A 20499-nucleotide genomic window follows, 5' to 3' on the forward strand; every position below is an offset into this window, starting at 1 on the left:
CAAAAGTGTGATGCCTAAACAGAAGTAAGAAATATTTTGACTTCAATAAGAAGGTACCCACGTTACCGAGGTATTACGTACCCGCGACCTCAATACCCCATCATCCACTCTAAAAATAAAGCACCGGCCACCTTGAACTTTTATGACATTGAATATTTTTGGACTTAGTGACAATAATTACAATGTGGAGTTTATTCCTACAATTTTTTTTTGAACAAATAATATTATCTATACTAAGGGAGAGGAGATGTGCTTAATCTCACAATGAGCTAGCAATAATGTGATTCAAATTTGTCTTTGACGAGAATTAAACAAAAAACCTCTCACTTACAAGTAAAAAGAAATACCACGAGACCGTGGTACTTGGCTCCTACAAAAATGTTATTCTTATCACATTTTTCATACAACATTTTTACCACCTCCCTAATAGAGATGAGACCACATGTATTGTGAGGGCTAGTTTTATTTGAGGCACGATACAAATATGATATGAAAAATATGATAAAATTAACATTACCCTTATTCATATATATAACTAATTCAAATTACTACAAGGAGGTCATTCCTTTACAAAATATATCACTATAACGAGATTTTAATGCTTATAGGGCTTAAGAGTTGTCCAAAGCCAACTATATTATATTTTGATTGTACATTCTCCCCAACGGACTTGGATTGTCTGCCCTCTAATTTTGGTGCCCTCCCCGTGCCCTCCTGTTTTTGTGGTCACGGTTAAGCCACGTCAACATTTTATATTACTATTTCTTTTTGTTTTATTATTTTTATAAAAAAATAATATAAAATATTAACGTAGCTTAACCGTTACCACACAAAATAGGAGGGCACGGGAAGGGCACCGAAATGGGAGGGCAGACAATCCAAGTCCCTCCCCAACATAGAAAATAAAACATTGGAGGAATGGCCTCCTCATCGTCAAACTGTGCACAATGATGTAAACCGTTTATTATCTATCTAAGTCACTTTTTACCAAAAGATGACGTAAAAATTTGTACAAGATATGAGCATCCTAAAATTAAAAGTAGACGAATAACCTTTTACTGCAGCTCTTCAGAATACTTGTAACTCACATGACAGCCACAAGACCTATCTAAAATAACTAAGATCATAAGCAACACTGCAACAGACTATAGCATTATTTTGACAGGATTAAAGAGAACAGGATCTTCTAAACAAAATTGTCGACTTCAATTAGAATGGCCGAAGCATGTTTTACAGTGCACATTTTGTTCTAAACTGTAGGTTTTACGAAACATGCCTCGAGGATAAACTGATGAATAATAAATTGCTTACATTTGGACAGATCTTCCTGGAGAAACATGATCAAAGTAACTACAGGTACAACTAACAGAAACTAACCTGAACGAAGAAATCAACCGTGTATCACCTCAGACCACGTTACTTCATTTCACTCTTCAGATTATCTGGAAGATGATTTTCATGTTTGGCTATACATAAAAGATATAATACAGGTACTGACAAGAAGGAGAACACGCGGGGCAAAATTTCTGGGAGCGGGAGGCATCAGACTCTGCTTGTGAAATTATCACAATGCAAAAAGCAAATGTTTCAGTCACTTTGAGCCTTCTTCATTATCCGGAAAGATAAATTGCAAGTCTTCGTTATCTCTATAAACTTGATATAGTGCAGCGGCTTTATACACAAACAACCCAAGCATAGCTGGTACAAGCTGTAATGAAGAAGCAGTTGTGTAAACAAGAAACAAGATTTTATCAGTACGAGCTCTTCAGACTTTCTAGGAATGGTCAATGCATAGTTTCAGAAAGAGTTTTTCTATTTATACTCCACGCATCATCTAAGTTCACCACTTAAATGCGTTTTCAACCCTAAAATACAATATTACCCTTCTATTCATACTCTTCTTTGTTCTAACCACCACAGCACAAATCAGTTTTGTGTTGTTTTTCCCTTTGCAATCCCAAATCAGAGAGCTCAATTAGTGCCGCTCTGCCATCCACCAATTTATTGGATTTGCTCAGAAAAGATCAAGGTTATAATGCTTTTAATTTATTTGATAGATTGCTTTGTTGTTTTTGGTTCAAATCACAATTTTTCATTTTGGGAGGGAGGTTTTGTCTTCAGTTTTTCTGGGTACTGGGTACAGGGAGAAGAAGAGTGGTGATGGTGGAGAGGCAACGTATGAAGAGGGAGGAGGGCCTGATGGGAAGGAAAGCTTTCAGTTTTTTTGTTTTTTTTTGGTTGGATTCTATTTTAGTAAGAAGATATTATTGGAATTTCAAGTCCAAGAAATACCTATGGGCTGAACTTAGATAATTGTTGGTGTTTATATAGAAAAACTCTTTCATAAAAGAATCTGATGGCACAAGAACAGCTTCAAGATTTACCTGGAAATCAAACAAATCACCTGCAAACTTTTGATGAGACAGAATCCACAATCCATATATTGCCGCTGGTATTACAAGCCTTGGAGATGAAAGCGCAATACCACACCCCTTTATCGTTTTCTCTAGAAAATCCTCCAAATCCTCGGTTCTTATTCCAATTCTGGATGAGAGGATGAATGTAAGTTTGAGCAAATCAAATGCAAGAACTTTTAGCAGAAAGAATAAGAGCAACTTCTACAATAATTAATATGAAGATGTTTTTGGTTTTACTTCTTAGTCTTCCTCTGCCTAAAAATTTGAGGGACTGCGTCTCTGGATATATTGTCTGCTTGCTGGTACAAGAGTTTAAGGTACAAGCAACTGCATTGAAAATGATACAGCCTGTAAGTTAAATTCGAGATAATCACAAACAAAAGGAGCTGCATTAACAAAGCGAAAATTCCTCTTTTCTTCTCAACCTTTTTCTTTCAAAAGAGAATTCTTCACTATTACAACAAATAATTAAAAAAAAAATACTGATTAACTCATTCACACCAAACACGTCTTCTCAAGAAAAACATTTACCAACTTTTTGTCAAACATTTTATGAAGAATAAATATGTAGCACTAGCACATCAAAGTACCATTCTAAGCAACTTCCCTTTTAATATTCTAATAAAGATTCTTAAAATAATTATTAAACCCGCCAGGTAAACCAATAACCAAAAGCAATATACAAATGGAATAAGAGTTGTTAAATCATCGTAGACTTCATTAAACAAGAATTGTGCCTGGACTATTGGTGCAAGCTATAGCTTTAGCAAAATAACCTCAATTTAATAAGTTGTATGAACAAACCTGAAAAGAACTCCCGTGGCATAACTGATAGCGGCCTGTGTGGTTGACTTGCAAGTTAGTTCTCCATACCCAGAAACATAAACTACATTATTTCACCGTTTGGTGTAAACTTAAAGTGAATGAAAGCAATCTACCGTGGAAAATAGGTCATGACGCTCGGGAAATTACAAATATTTGGTCAGCATCAGTTTTCTAATATTCCTGGCACTAATTCCTATATTCTTCTCATCAACTAAACAAAGTACTCCTAGCAGAATTCGTGAAAGTACGTCCTAAGCATGGTGCCATTGGTAAGTTCAAACTTAAAGCTAGTGTGTTTTATTCTTGAAAGGTAATACCTGGGATGACAATGCTATTAAGCAATACCCCGTACATGCAGTTCCAATACCAATGGATAACAGCATTAATTCCCTCTGTAACTGCAGGTAAGGACAGAGAATCATCATTCATTTTTGTATCTGTTAAGAAACACAATATATAAAGAGGTCGCACTTGGTGCGATGGCAAGTGCCTTCGTCCATGAGCGGTAGGTCTCGGGTTCGAGACTTGGGAGCAGCCTCTCCATAAATGGGGGTAAGGCTAGCCGACATTCACCTCTCCCAGACCCTGCGTAAAGCGGGAGCCTTGTGCACTGGGTACGACCTTTTTTTTTTTAAGAAACACAATATATACAGATATATTTCATGCTGACACCAAAAGGCAACAAACAGAAACAAGGGCACAACAATGTCAGATGCCAACCAACAGAATAAACATGTACACTTATATATACACACAACAATGTTAACTGCCAACTTGCCAAGTGCCAACCAATGGAACCAAAGTGCACATCTGCAATGGAATTAGTGTAACCAATGCTAGAAAATTTATCATCATACAAACATTTGACAACGAGATAAAGTCAACACGATCAATGGAACCGATGTGCATATCCACAATGTCATTTTTAGTGGAAATAAACCATGCATAGATTTGGCTAATTTATAACAGTGACTGATACTTAAATATTGTTATTTCTTTATATAAACATCATATGGCAAGATAACTACTCCTATCAATCGTTGAATGTTCATTCAACCACGTAAAACATGCAATCAAAATACTTAAACTAATGCGTATAGATGTTGCTGATGCATTTCAAACAACAATTTTTAACCAGCAAGATACTATAATATTGAAAATAAGTACTCCTAAGATTTACTCAACCATATAGATTTGTTTAGGATACAAAAGGCGTATAAAGAGTCAACAGTTAAAAGTTTACTTTGATAGTAGATCCAACGCATGAAAGCGTAAATTTGATTGAACAATCTATTTGAGACACAAGAACACTAAATAAAAATTCATCTTACTTCAATAGATAGCTTCATAATAGAATTTTGTCATAACAATGTGGTAATTCTATTTGTACACCCCCCCCCCCCCCAAAAAAAATTGCTCAGCCCTCCGTTCTGATTTCATGGTGCCCATTTTACAATTTTCATTAACTTAAAAGAAGAAAAAATACGTCAACATAACCCATTGACTTGCAACAAAACACCAAGGAACATACTGGGTTCAAGTATCATACAGCTTCATACTGAAGAAGGTTGAGTTTCCTCCTTCTGTCACTGTCATTCTGCAAGGCCTGTAAAGTAACGTAAGGTAACAAAGAAATATCAAATCTCCCCTTGTAAAGTAACCAACTATGAAATTTTCTGTCTTTCTCTTATTTGTCACAATGGAAGCATAGCAAGCATAAAACAAAGATTAGAATGCCAAGATAAGCAATGAAAGTATACCTTAGCTCTGGCTTTTCTATTTACTGGTGCAGATATGTCACCTAGAACCCACTCGTTGGTTGTTGACAATTTCAAAAATCCACCAGCATCATTTTCAGTGACCTAAAAAAGTTAGATCCACAAAAAATAGAATAAGAAGTAATACATTTTGTTCACTCACCATTTTAAATTTGAAACAAACAAATACAATGCCGTTTTAGCAGTTGGATATACCAAATCCTTGGGCCAGTGAAGAAAAGCATTATCTATATTCTATCTGGAAAATAAATCCAAAAGTAAGGCCCTACAGACCTTAATTATGCTCATCCCGCTTTCCCACTGATTTAATAATCTAACAATCATCACTCACAAGGTTTAAGCCTCAATGGTCAAAACCTGCGCAGCGACTACATTAACTTTTCCTCAGGATTTCATACAACCTTCCTTCTGTAACTAACGAAACTAAGAGCACCAGTTATGAAGTTACTCAAGTTAGTTAATGAACTACGAAACCCTTCTGCAAAAATCACATTATCGACCAAAAAATTAATGAACTATGAAAACCTTTTGCAAGAATCACGTACTCTTTTACTACAGTTTGTTACTAAAGAAAGAATGTGCCATACTATCGAACTATAGGCGAGATGAAGTGAAGCAAGCAAGGGAAGAGTTCCGAAAAAGCGATTGATCCACTTAAGATAAGATCAACAGAAAGAAAATTCAAACCCATAAATCCGAAATTAGCAATGTTATTACTTACCCTAGGAAATTCCAAAATAATATGGTTTGATATCCATTTAACCAAACACTCAGGCACATTGACTACAACTTGGGAATGTTATGCAAATCTTAAGCAGCTCCGGTTCATAAAATTTGGGGTACTTTAATGAAAAACTTCCCAAACTGTTCACTTTAATGAAAAACCACATTTTTACACTAAAATGTCAATCTTGATAGTATTCACTTTACCATTTATTTTGTCATTTTTATTAAAACTCAAAGTTTTCAAGCTCTTTTCATTAGTTTTCTTAAAATTTGAGTTGAAGAAATCTCTCTGTTACCTGCTCTTCTAGCTGAGGAGTATCACCAAATTCGGCACCATCATCAGTATCAATAGAATTGGCAAACTCACGCTTCCAAAATACATCAGAAACTTTTGACACCAAGTCTCCATTCAATTGCCTTTCCTTGAAAAATGTCTGCAGAACGTCCTCCTCTGCAACTTCACTCACTGCAATTCAAGAACAAAAAAAGCAATCAAATCCCGTAAATAAGAACTGCCAAATGAAGCGTATTGATTGAAGGTTGCAGAAATGGAATCGATTTGGGGGGCTTACCAGGAGGTGGGGTTGTTCTGAGGGCAGAGACAGGTGGGATTCGATTGGGAAGTGAACGATTAGGGATTGGAAGGGTTCTTGGGAAGGAGAAGGACTCAACCCTGAGAAGGGTCTCCATTGTCCCTATCTGCCAATGCTCTCAGTGGCTAATTGTGTGTACCGCAACGCAATGGTGAACTGTGAAGGAAACGGGGCTGTTCATTTTTATTGGAGATAAGGTGGTGAGAGAAACGATTTTTCCGGGCCTAAACCAATCCCCCCATCTGAAAGTATAAACGAAAGGGTGTATTTAATTGAGATTTTGAGTGATTTTAATTATTTTAATAAATTTAAGTGTATTCAATCAGAATTTTAAGTGATTTTCTAAAATTTAATGTGTATTCAATCAAAAGTTTAAGATAGATTATTAAAATCCTTAAAAATTCGGGTGTATTCAATTAGGATTTTAAAGAAGTTTATAACATTCTAAATGTATTTAATTAGAATTTGATTTTAAAGAATTTGAACAAATTAAGGAATTCGAGGGAATTTGAGAGATTTCGTAGTGTATTTTAAGCAAATCAAAATTTTACATGAAATCTCTACAAATCAATTAAACTCCATAAAATCCATGAATTTATAAATCCATATAATTCTCTCAAATTCTCAATTGAATACACCCCTCTAAAAAATTAAAAATCTAAAATCTCGTTTGGTATGCAGAAAATGAAGCTTGGGAATAAGAAATCGTTTACCTTTCTTGTGTTTGGAAAGTCTAGGCTTGAAAAATAGTTTATTGACTCATGGAAAATAGGGGGAAAGTGAATACCAAGATGTTGGTTGGCATTCACTTCCCTTCATTGTTACAACTCGTTTCTAATTTCTTTGTAATTTCTCATTAATGTTAAATTGACCAAAATACCCCGAGAAGGGAATGTTGACTTTTGTTGACCTTGTACTTGTGATTCATGTGACGTGTGTGAACTTGTATCTTAGTGTATTCTTGTAGTACTCAACGCTACTAATGCACGAACGCAAGCGGAATGGAATTTGGACCTCGAACGAAGATTTTACGAAGCATGTAATGTCAAGGACAATTTGGTAATTTTATCAATATGGGACACATTTGCTTGTCTTTTTTTGGTGTTGGACTGCGTACCACTGAGGCCCACACCTCCACTCTATATCTCCCCTTCTTTTCCTCATTGGGTCACTAACCAAAACTCTATCTTCTCTTTCCCTGATTCTCTTACTCCCCTGACCTACACCCATGGAAGATGACACCACCTCCATTTTTCGATGGACTAACCTCCCAAAACAACATCATCTTCGTCCCTTCAACACCACAAACTTGAATCAGAGTTTTGTTTCGTGGAAAACCAAGCCCGAAAGCTCTAACTCGGGCTCAGAAGAAGATGAACTTTCCGACGAGTTTTCTGTCCTTATTTCTATTGAGTTGGAAGGTTTTGAAATCACCAATCAACTTCCCTTCATCCTTAGGTCAAGATCGAATCATTTCCAATTCGAATATGTCTAAAAGTACGAAGATTTGAACTTCGTTTTTTAGCCGAGTTTCTTCAACCAGTTTTAGGTCGTTGTCTTCAGCCACTTTTGAACTCCAAGTAGGTAAATTTTTGTTCCTCCTCTCTCCAGTTTCATTTTGATATAAAGAACATGAAAATTGGTTGAGAAATGAGAAAGTTAGGACGATTTGAAAATTTTGCAGAAAACCAACCAAAAACCAATTTTAGACGAAGATTCTGGTGAAACAGATGGTTATGGTGCAACCCGCATAAGAAAGGAGACAACAGGATATTCTGTAACAACATCATGTATTTCGTTACTTTTGACAAAATATTATGTTAAAAGCGACGAAAATTCCACTCGGCTCGAACCAGCTCAATTGGAGTTAAACTGATGACTCGCAACTATTGACCAGTCAACGTTGACCTGCTACCTTTGACCAGTCAATGTTAATCAGTGATTCTTTTTTTTTTTTTTTTTTTTTTTGTAGAATCAGTTTGGGATCCCTCTTAGGGTTTCCGTCGGTGGGTGAAAATCCAGGCACATAAGGAGTGTTGTTCGTTATGGTTTTGAAAATTTCAACCATGTTTTCCTTTCTAAGGCACACTATTCAAGGAATTAAAAATTTGGAGATTGTTAGCTCTACAAAAAATTCAAAGAAAGAGAAACTCCAAAAGGAATTCCGAGAGCTTCCTCGAGAATTAATTCATACTCTAAATAAAATCACCAATTTGTGGTAACAAAAATCTGTCATATTCAGTCTTGACGAATTTGTACATACAAAACAATTTGAATTTGTACCTACAAAACAATTTGTCGTATTCCCTTTATGCTTGACTGACTAGTCAGCAATACCAGTTAACTAAGATCAGATTTGTTAGTTTATCAACAGTGAAAGTAATCAATCTAAAACCTGGTTTATTGAAGTGTTCCTAGATAGCTAAGGTTCAGTTCAATGCACATTCTAACTCTGATAAACTTATTTGATAGACATATATATTTGCAAATCATGATGGCCAAAGAGTGAGATATGTAAACAAGAAAAATAATAAACAACACATGGAGTTTTTGGCCGGAAAAACCTACCTTTGGGTTAAAAAATTAAGGACTCCACTGTATCCAATCCACTAGCACAAATAAGGTTTTTACAAAGTACCATAAAGCTTAATTTCTAGATCTAATTTACGGAGCAGTTTTACCTTTGTGAAACCTTACTTTGCACGAGATAGAGACATCTTTAGTCTTTACAAGATGACAACTCATCCTGAACTCTTTACCTTGTGACATCGAGACCAACACCAACAAATGCAAATGAAATAATAATGATGATAATGTGAAATTTGGATTCAATGACCTGTTAGTTTCTTCAGTTAAAATTTTGAAGGAAGAAACCAATGTGAATTTGAAAAACTTGGTCAGTATATAGCAAAGTTCTAAAAAACACTAAGCGCTAGTCAGGCAGCCGGCTGGGGTCTAGCGCCTAGACGGATTTGGGTAAATTTCTTGTATATCGTGTAAATAAGTGCCTATTGACACTTGAAATAAAATTATACTTGTATTGAATCATTGGATAAGATAATAAAAGAATGAAAAAATGAAAAAAAAAAAAGTATTGTATCCAATAAGTCTAAAATTTAAAAACACATTAAGCATATATGCCATATAACCATAGTGAGGAGTATTCTAGGATGATACATGTACCCAACATGTGCACAATTTAAAACCACATGAAATGCAAAATAGGAGGAATATGGAAATATAATAATATAAGATACTTGCAAAGTTGCAAAGCTAGGTGATATGAAATATATAAGCACTCAAATTAAACCCTCTTTTTATCAATTGTAGCAATGTATGTAAGTAGGGATCGTTCTAGACCGGGGATTAGGAGGGATTGCAAAATCACTTGGAATTGACTCAAAAACGTAAAAACAAGTTTAAAACACTAAAATAGACTCAAAGGATGCAAAACTAAACTTTAAAACACCAATACAAACCAAAAGACTCAAAACAGCACCAAAACACTCAAAACTGCCTTAAAAACACAATCTGGGCAGTTTTGGACACTAAGCACCAAATTGGACGAATTTGGGTTTTAACTTGAATCAAAACACTTAAAAACACAAAGTAAAACACTTACTAACTAATTTGACACTTTAAAACAAAGGGGGATTCGTTTTGGACGAATTTAAAAACAAAACAAACTTTGTAAAGTAGAACAGATTGTAAAAACGAATTTGATTTAAATGGGTGAATGGAAGGCTAGCTAAGGGATTCATCTCCACACATGTTATACTTGCATACCAAACGATTTCCAATTGCTTTTCAATAAACCATGAATTCTCAATGCCCCAAGTTAATTAGGTTCGCTTAAATTAACCTTCAGATTTTCCTAACGTTATTGAATTGGATGATTGCATACGACAACCCAAACATTCCCCACAAGTCCCCTACATGATTGCATAATAGAGATACAAGCAAGAATCATTAAGTTCTATGAAAACCATAAGCATTGACGAAGCACTTGTTACTATGATTGCATGAAACTTATGCCAAGAATTTACTTAACGCGATTGAGATCATCAACCTTTACTACTTGTGAATATAATTCCATAACGATTAGGTGAAATTTCCTTATATCCTAGCATTCAATTTATGCATGATAATTAAGCGTGCACTCTCAACCAATACACATAAATCAAGGTAATTCACATAGATAAGTAAATTGAATTCACAACTTATGAAACACAATTAGAAGTAATCAAATCATAACGCAAGCATAAACATGTATTTCGAATCCCCCCCTAGCCAAGGGGGGTTTAGTTCCTCATATGCACAAAACAAAGAGAATTGAATTTAAACATTGAAATCAAAGGAAAAGAAACACCTAGAAATTCCAGCGACGCGAACTTGAATTGCATGAATTTCCGAGCTTCCTTCTCCTCCTCCTTGGTGCGGCAAGGGTCTAGGGACAGGTTTAGAGCCTTAGGGGTATGGATGCATGGTTATGGAGGGATGTAGTAGTGTTTAGGGGAAGGGAATGGTGCGGCAAAGGTGTGGAGAGAGTTTGGACGAATTTCTGGAGTGAATTGTGAATTGTGGTGAGTGGTGATCTGATTTAGGGGTTAATAGGAGTATATATAGGCACTTAAAACCCTAGGGTAATCAGATATGGACTTGGATAACCCAAATCCACAAGGAAATAGGTCTAAACAATCAGATTTTGCAAGGGAAAATGGGTCCTAGGTGCGGCAGGGATAGGATAAGGTGATAAGGTTTCTAGAATGCCTTGCAAGGCAAGGAACTAGGCATCTAGAAGCTAGGGTGCGGCACCAATGTAGGGATTTAAGGATAGGGCTTCTAGAAAGCCCCAAAACTGATAGGAATTGCATGAAACCCACGGCAAGGATGTAAACTTTCTAGAAACTTCTCATTTGTGTCCTACAACACTTAGGAGTCCTTCTAGCATTAGGAAAACATGTCTCAATCCTCCCTTGACTTGGAATTCTTCTCCTTCTTCATCTTGGATTCCTTTTCCTTCTTGGACTTGGAAAACTTCTTTGTTGCTGAAACTTGATGCCATTTGGATTTAACTTTCCTACTTCAAGTAGGAAACCTTGTTTGAGTAGGAATCTTCATCTTCAAGGAATCCTAATTCAACTAGGAAACCCATTTTGACTAGGAATCCTAATTCAACTAGGATTCCATCTTCACTTAGGCGCTTTCCTACTTCGACTAGGAAACCTTGTTTAAGTAAGAAACATCATCTTCAAATCTTCAATTTCGTCCATCCTTTTGGCTCCAAGCATATGACATTCATTCCAAGCTCAACTTTGCTCCAAAAGGCTCCAAAATGCATCCTTTTGCATACTTTGCCCTTAGAACCTGAAAACACATAAAACTAGCTTAAAAGACTACTTTACTAAGCAAAAACACTATAAATGCACAAGAACAAGCTAAACTAAGGCGCATAAATATGCTCCTATCACTAGGCATCAAACTCTTCTTTCTCCATATCCATCCAAGAATATCTCCGTGTCAGACTCAAACTCAACTTCTTCATCATCTCCTAATTCTTCTTCTTCTTCTGTGTCCTTATTTGAAACAAAATCCTCTTTATGAAGTTCTATTACTTCAACATTTCTAGAACTCCTCCTAGGCTCTAAGGAACTACCCACCTCCAGTGTATCTCCATCAATTCCTGAACTAAGCTCAAGTTCTTCATCACCACCCTTAACAGAAAACACCATATTTCTTTCTTCTAAGGAATGATCTAGTGAAGCACACATCGGGGAATATAACTTTGAATATGTTGACAAGTGTGTTAAAGAAATTGGGCCTCAAAATATGATTTAAATGATGATTGATAATGTTTTTAACAATATGGCGGCAGCAAACGTGATGAAGAAAAAGAGGCCAAACATGTTTTGGACATCATGGACATCATGTGCCACTCATATTTTGAAATCTCATGCTTCAAGGGATTTGTAATCTCCCTAGGTTCAAAAGAGTTATTGACAAGGCAAAAGCTTTCACTATTTTCATTTATGCACACTATAAAACTATGGCGTTGATGAAGAAGCATACCAAGAAAAGAGACATAGTAAGGTCCAAAGTCACTAAATTTGCGACTTCTTTCCTCACATTGCAAAGAAAAAAATACCTAAATGTTATGGTTGCTAGTGATGAATGAGAACAATGCAAACATTCCAAGAGTACAAAGGGGAAAGCGGCATATGCTACTGTAGTGAGTGCACATTTTTAGAATGGAATCATACTTTGCTTGAAAGTGTTTGGACCTTTATTTAAGGTACTTCAATTTATGGATATGGATAAGAGGTATTTGTATGGTGTTGGGGGACTTTTAGGTTAAGGTAGACTTGGGCTTTAAGAACATCCTGTTGTCTCTCTTGGTTCAGATTCATACCAAATCCCAGAATATCTCAAAAGAGTTAGTTTGTCTTAGGAAATACCCTGGTGATATCAATAACTTTGAAGATAACATGATTGATCAAGATAATTACTTGCTCAAGTGAAGCATGATGTGAAAGCTAAAAGATTATCGATTTAGCATATGAGAGAAGGGATTTGCATGGTTGCATGGCTGTCTTGGTTGGATGATTTAGGTTTTCCTAGGGTGATAACAAGACTTCTAATGGATGGGATTTTCATTGGAAGACTATAGGGATTACTAAGGTTGCATAAATGATGATTCTTGAGGCTTGGAGTATGTTTCTAGGCTAAATGGAACTCTCTATGCTTATTTCTTAGGTGGTTCTCTCCATGCGTTACCTTCTATCTCACTTCTATGCTCAATGTTTTCCTCCCTCATTTTGTAGATGAAAGGTTTTTCTCTAGGTTTCAAAGGAATCTCCATTTGTGGCTTGGTCTTCCCCTTTCTTTCTCCCCAGCCCTTCTATTATTCCTTTTTTGGTGTAAAGTAGATGCACTGTTGAAATCTGTAATCTGCTTTTTCCCGAGGCCCGACTTTCCTAAGCCAGCCTTCCGCAGGTGCTACTTTTAGTAGCGCGCCTCATGGCTTTCGCGCAGTGGTTGTTTGTACAAGCTAGGAAGGAAAGTTAGCATTAAATGCCTCACTTGCTTGGTTAGCATACATTTAATGTAGGAATCTAGTTTAGTCTTAACTAAGAGGGTTGGCTAGTTAGGGGAAGAGGTAAACTAGACTAGTTCTCTCTCAATGTTTGACTGTATGAAATGCAAAGGGTATGACTTTGGATCCTTGCCCCAAATAGCCCAAAGTCTTCAATAACCCCGATTTCACGTAGGCCCAATAACCTTTCATAACCATCCACACCACAATTCACTTGACAAGCCTTGAATATGTGACTTAGACTTAGCATGAATAGTGACTAGCATGTGGAAGCGTCATGTGATGAATAGGCATGAGCATATCAATTTATGTAAATATTCGACTTAATTACCATGGCGTGGCATGTTTCTAAATATATTCCTTATTGATCCCGCACCTTGGCATGTATTTGGGCTTGAATGAAGGCTTTGCATGATAATTTGGCCTTGAGACTTGGTTGGATTGGTGTGTGACATTTTTGGGCCCCAACATATGGAGAGCTACAAAAAGCAAAGATGGAGATTAAAGAGGCATTCAAGAACAATGAGGCTAACTATCAACCACTTCTCCAAATTATTGAGGAAAAAGCTCGTGAACGGCTTGATAGTCCATTACATTTGACGGACTACCTCTTGAACCATTATTACTTCGTCGAAGATCAAAGCATACAATATGATCCAATTGTCATGAATGAGATTTTTACTTATGTTGAGAGGTTCTTCCCCCGATAACTATGTGGTTCAAAACCACGTGATAAATGTTCAATCCACAAGCATATAGGAAAAGAAGATGGATTTGGAAGACATTTGGCCGAGATTAGATGCATTGAGAATGATGACAACTATAATCCGGGTATAAATATTCACATATGCTTATTTTTTATTTATTAAATATGAGTTTACTACTTATTTTTCATTACTAATTGTGTGTTTTTTCCTTCATTAGTTGCATGGTCATATAATTATGGAAATGGTGTACCTAATTCGCAAAGTATGTCTATAAGAATTCTCTCATTGACTACAAGTTCATCCAGTTGTGAGAGAAATTGGAGCACTTTTGAAGGTATACATACAAAGAAAAGGAATAGACTAGATACAACAAAGTTAAATAATTTAGTATACGTCTAATTCAATGCAAGGATCATGAACAAGAAGAAAAGAGAGAAATAGTAGAAAGTGGACATATTACTTGCAAGGAAAGCTAGTAGGGCATAAGAATGGTTCTGACACAAATTCATTATGTTTCTTCTTTTTCAGCCGCTCCAAGCATTGATCATGATTAAGCAACCATTCAAAGCCCAATCTTCTTCATGCTTCTTGAGTGACTTTTTTTAACTCTTTCTACCTCTTCTTTCAATAATAGCTCCTTTAATTTGTATTGACTCGGAGGTAGGTAACCCATGCCAAATTGACTAACCGTTTCCATCAAACACTTGAAGCTATCATTATTAAAAACATGGAAATGAATACCAGCTTCATACACCCATTAAGCCACATATATGGTCCACTTGATGTGCTATTTCCTTCCAAAATGCATCATGGATGTTTTGTTGTCGCGTCTTCTTGCTTCCATCATTTGAAGAATCGGGATTAATGGCGGATGCAAACGTATCCATAGGTCCAAGAGTGCGTGGCCTTTTCCTTGATCCAACAACTTCAATGCCTTCTTCTTCTTGAATTTGTTGAAGTTGCACCTCCTCACTTCAGCATTAATGGCTTCTTTCCATAAAGGAGCTTCAAGAGATGTCATTGCTTCCTTGTAATTTTGTGGTTCATTTTCTAACAAATAAGTAAGAAAATTAGGGCCAAAAGACTTTGAAGTCTTCGCTCTCTTATTTCTTTTGGGTTAAATCTCGCCCCCATTTTCATTAGATTCATAAACAGATTGACCTTGATGATTTTTTAGATTACCACTATCATAAGTTCTTTTAAGAGAACTTCGTTCATGCTATTTTACACGGAAACACATTCTAAAATAATGATGCATCATTGATTCAATTATTGAATTCTCATGTACATCAACATTTTCTAATTTATGTACAAGGAATCGGTATGCACTACTATTAGAAGCATAACCAATGTATAACACTCAATGGTTTTTGGGCTGATCTAGGATTAGAGACTGCTACTTTAGCTAGACACTTCCAAATTTTGAGATACGTATAAGGTCTGTGTCTTTTCCATAACTCATGAGGTATTGTTTAATTTTGTATGAAGTAGTTTGTTGAGAATATGAATAGCAGAAAGCAACACTTCTCCCCATAAATTTTGGGGTGTTCGAGACCTTATCAACATAACATTCACCATCTCTTTCAATGTACGATTTTTTGCATTCAGCGACACCGTTTTGTTGAGGTGAATAAGGAGCGGTAGTTTGATGAATAATTCTTTGTTGAGCACAAAACTCACCAAAAGGTGCTATATATTCACCATGTTTATTGCTTCTTAAAACCTTAATCCTTTTGCTAAGTTGATTCTCAACTTCAGTCTTATAATGTTTAAACATTTCTAAGACTTCATCTTTGCTTCTAAGCAAATATACATAGCAATATCTTGTATAATCATCAATAAAAGTAATGAAATACTTTTTACCACCTCTAGTTTGCCCAAATTTTAAGTCACATATATCACTATGAATTAAAGCTAAAGGTTTTGTACTTCTTTGTATGTAATGAAATGATGTTTTAGTTAATTTGGCTTCTACACACGTTTCACATTTATGATTTGCATCAATGTCAAACTTAGGCAATAATTCCATGTTAACTAATCTACGCAAAGTATCATAATTCACATGTCCAAGTCTACCATGCCAAACATTTGGGAACTTGAGAATATAAGCAGAACTAACTGTTCTTATTATTAATAGAAGGTACAATATGTTATCCATATTGTTTATATGATCAAAACACAATATATATATACACACACAATTATAAAGAACTGATATGAAGCACTTACTTGTTGATGGTGCAGTAGCCACGCAAACTATACATGACTAGAACACCAATTCTGATGCTATTGCCGTGATTGAAAAGAACATCAATTCTTCTGCAAACTCCTAGCTTTATGACAATGCTCTATGGGAAGCCTTAGTTGTCATGTCTAGGGTTAGCAGGGACTGGTGTTTATATACTAGCCAAAAAGTCTTAGATTTTGTCCATAAAGGAAAGCTAAAACTCTTATTTCTTGGCTCTCAAGTAAAATATCGTAATCAAATATTATTAAGGATTCAATCAAAACCTACTTATAATGTAAGACACTTAATGTAGGGTTCAATCCAATCCCATCCTTAATTCAAATTTCTGTCAAATGGATTTCTCAATGTAGGACTAACAAGGTTGTAAAGATATTTTATCTCAGAACCTTCATAATCACATACATTGAGTCAACCATGCACATGAAAACCATCAGATTATTATTAAGAGATAAACCTTAACTCAAGAACTGTCTTACTCTATATCATCTCAGGTCCTTTATTGTAACTTTCATAAGTCACACCTTATGCTTTTAAATGGTCTACATGTTTGCCAATGCAAACTTTTTACCATTCCAAAATCACGCTTATGCTTTTAAGCAGTCCACATGTTTGCCAATGCAAACTTTTTATCATTCCAAAATGACACCTCATGCTTTTCAAGCATTCTGCAGGTTTGCCAATGCAAACATTTATTATTCCAAGATAAACTTATGCCAAAAGAATTAAATATGCATGCATCATGTGAACACAAATAATTAAAAACAACCTTCAACCTCGGAAACAAGCCACATCTCAAAACTCAAAGCTCAGTGAGTTTAGCTCACTTATCTTACTGCAGCTAAAAAACAGTTTTCTACTCTCACTAACTCAACATATCAAAGTTTTCTACATGTTTCTTGAAAGACATGACTGAAAGTGGCTTGTTTAAGGGATCTGCAAGCATTGATGCAGTATCAATGTAGCTAATCTTTATGAACCTTTGCTTAATCTTTTCCCTAACCAACTTGTACTTGATATGCATGTGTTTAGTCCCAAAAGACCTCTTGTTGTTCTTTGAATAGAAAACTGCAACAGTATTGTCATAAAATATCTGCAACGAATTTGTGACAATATCCAAAACTCTCATTCCCTCTATGAACTTTCCAATCCACACTGCTTGGGAAGTAGCTTCAAAACAAGCCATGTATTCTGCCATCATGGCAAATGTAGCTATGTTCTTCTGTTTCATACTTTTCCACGAGATTGCACTTCCTGCCATCATAAAAATGTAGCTAGAAGTTGATTTTAATGAGTCTTGACATCCTACAAAATCTGAATCACAGTAGCCAACCAATTCGAGCTTATCACTTCTCTTGTATACCATTTATAGTATTTGGTTTTCTGCAAATATCTGAGCACCTTCTTTGCTATGATCTAATGAGCATGTCCAGGATTCGACTAATATCTCCTCAGCAAACTCAATGCAAAAGCAATGTCAGGTCTGGTGTATACTTGTGCATACATTAGGCTCCATATGAGTGAAGCATATGGTTTATCATTCATCTCAAGCTTTTCAGCTTCAGTTTTGGGACTTTGCAGTTTACTCAACTTATCCCCTTTTGTTACTAGAACATCACAGCCATTGCATGTTGACATATTGAACCTCTTGAGTATTTTCAAAATATACCCCTTCTGTGATAGCCTAAGCAATCCTCTCTTTTTGTCACGAGTGATTTCGATTCCTAAGACATAAGAAGCTTCATCCATATCCTTCATCTCAAAATTTTCACTGAGTATAATTTTAGTTTCATGCAACAAGGTCAGGTTAGTGCTTGTTATGAGAATATCATCCACATAAAGCACCAATATGGTGAAGTGTCTCCCATTGGATTTAAAATATATACATTCATCTTCAGAATTCTCAATGAAACCGTGTGATTGCATGACTTTATCAAACCTCAGGCACCATTGTCTTGAGGCCTATTTTAGGCCATAAATCAACTTCTTGAGTTTGTTGACCTATTCCTTACCATTTGCATCAATGAATCCCTCATGTTGTCGCATATAAATTGCTTCCTCCAAAGTGCCATTTAGGAATGCAGTTTTTACATCCATTTGATGTAAATGAAGATCATAGTGAGCCACCAAAGCCATTACAAACCTGAATGAATCTTTTGTTAAGACTGGTGAAACTGTCTCAGTGTAATCGATTCCCTCTTATTGAGTGTATCCCTTAGCTACAAGTCTAGCCTTAAATCTTTCAATTTCTCCCTTGGAGTCCTTCTTGGTCTTATACACCCACTTATATCCGATTGGTTTTGCTCCCTTTGGTAACACTGCAAGTTCCCACACTTTATTCTTTTTCATGGATTCAAGTTCACTCTCCATGGTTTTCACCCACGTTTCTTGCTACAATCCACTTATAGCCTCCTTATATGTTGCAGGTTCACAATGTTAATATTTGCTTCACTCAAATACAACACAAAATGATCTTAGATGGCTGATTTCCTCAGTTTTGTAGATTTTCGAAGCAAAGGTGCAAGGACTTCAAGAATTGGTTCTGTGACTTGTACTGGTTCATGTGGAACATCATTAGTGACATTTGGTTATTCCATGTTGCCTATGGTATCATCAATGGCATTCATTAAATCATTTTGCACAACATTCTCAGTAACTGGTGGCATGAGAAGATTGTGGCTTGTGTTTTAAGTCTGCACACCAGTGTATTATACATTTTCTTGTAAATTAGATTCATCTTGTTCTTCAAAAACCAAGCTGTGATTTGAGACTCCCTCTGTCTTCTTTTCTATGAACTTCACTTTATTTGTCTCAATGAAACGCATAGAATTTCCAGGACAATAAAATATGTATCCCTTGGTTCTCAATGGATAACCAATGAAATAACAACTTACAGTTTTGGGATCTAACTTTTTTTCATGAGGATTATATGCCCTTGCTTCTGCTTTACATCCCCATATTCTCAAATGTAACAAGCTAGGCTTTCTATTGTTCCAAAGTTCAAAGGGTGTTAAAGTGACAGACTTATTTGTTGCCCTGTTGCAGATATAGTTTGCAATTTTAATTACATCACCGCATAGAAACATTGGCAAGTTGGTAGTGCTCATCATACTCCTTACCGTATCTCGTTGGACAACATATCATTTTCAGTCATGTGAGCTTATGTGGTTTTCCCTTTGTTCTTCTTGAAATTTCCCTAGTTTTTCCGATTTTGACAATTTGTTGCTCTGTGACCAGGCTTGGTGCAATTAAAGCACTTGCCCTTGAATTCATTGTTTCTCTTTGAATTCCTTTGGTTAGAGTCTTCCCCATTATGCTTCATTTTCTTCTTGTTCCTTAATCCAACCTTCACAACATGTGCCTTAGCTACCATAGAGTATCCACCAATTTTCTTTTCAGAACCACGGTTGTCTTCCTCAATTCTTAGTCTTACTATCAGATCCTCAAGTCTCACCTCTTTGCACATATGCTTGAGATAATTTTTGAAATCTTTCTAAGAAGGTAGTAACTTTCTAAGAAGCTAGGCTTTCTAGAGCTACAACAACGTACCATAACTTTCATATCTAATCGACACAAGGGGTTGATTCTGAATGTGACACATACTTTTCTAGACTCCCCTCATGCTTATTGCTTGCAACACATCAAGCTAAACATATTAGAAAAGTATCCCTCTAGTCTTGGATTCGTTTTGTGAAACAAAATTGTCCAAAGGTTCAGTAAGTGTGCATATGCTGCTACTCTTGAGATGTATGAATTAAAAATGACAACATTGGTCAAGGAAGGAGGTAATGCAATGCGCAAAATTTTGAAGGATCTCCCAAAAGAGAATTTTTGTGATGTATTTTTCAAGGGTAAAAGGTAACATTGTTTGTCAATTTACTATCTTTCAAAATACTTTATAATTGCATGGTTTTTTAATTTTTATTCATGTATATGTCATTTTATAATAAAACATGTAGATTTTCATAGTTTATTCAATGTTTGATGTCTCTGTTTTGTCATAAAACCAAACTATGCAATTTGTTCATTTATTATTTCATTGTGTTAGGTACGAGGAAATGTGGTCCAACGTTGCAGAATCATTTATTGCCTGGATCAGTGACGAATGTCTCTTA

At 35.8% G+C, this 20499-nt stretch overlaps 1 protein-coding gene across 1 annotated transcript; it reads right to left on the minus strand.

Annotated features, from left to right (window-relative positions):
- Positions 1-1184: 1184 nt before the first annotated feature.
- Positions 1185-6566, minus strand: LOC126615580 (uncharacterized). Its single transcript, XM_050283430.1, has 9 exons — positions 6319-6566; positions 6043-6212; positions 5003-5104; positions 4792-4848; positions 3560-3640; positions 3222-3256; positions 2655-2744; positions 2385-2544; positions 1185-1708 (listed from the first exon to the last, which is right to left on the minus strand). The coding sequence occupies exons 1-9, from the start codon at positions 6434-6436 to the stop codon at positions 1592-1594; spliced, it is 930 nt and encodes a 309-aa protein (XP_050139387.1). The 5' UTR covers positions 6437-6566; the 3' UTR covers positions 1185-1591.
- Between the last annotated feature and the right edge of the window lie 13933 nt (positions 6567-20499).

Source organism: Malus sylvestris, chromosome 3 (genome assembly GCF_916048215.2).
Source record: "Malus sylvestris chromosome 3, drMalSylv7.2, whole genome shotgun sequence".
NCBI classification, from domain to species: domain Eukaryota; kingdom Viridiplantae; phylum Streptophyta; class Magnoliopsida; order Rosales; family Rosaceae; genus Malus; species Malus sylvestris.

What these genes read in the sequence shown, in the direction of transcription:
- LOC126615580 (XM_050283430.1), bottom strand. Translation starts at nt 6,436, where the DNA reads ATGGAGACCCTTCTCAGGGTTGAGTCCTTCTCCTTCCCAAGAACCCTT. An exon ending in TAATAGCATTGTCATCCCAG is followed by an intron (nt 3,257 to 3,559) that starts GTATTACCTTTC and finishes TCAACCACACAG; the next exon opens with GCCGCTATCAGTTATGCCAC. An exon ending in GCCACGGGAGTTCTTTTCAG is followed by an intron (nt 2,745 to 3,221) that starts GTTTGTTCATAC and finishes TTTTCAATGCAG; the next exon opens with TTGCTTGTACCTTAAACTCT.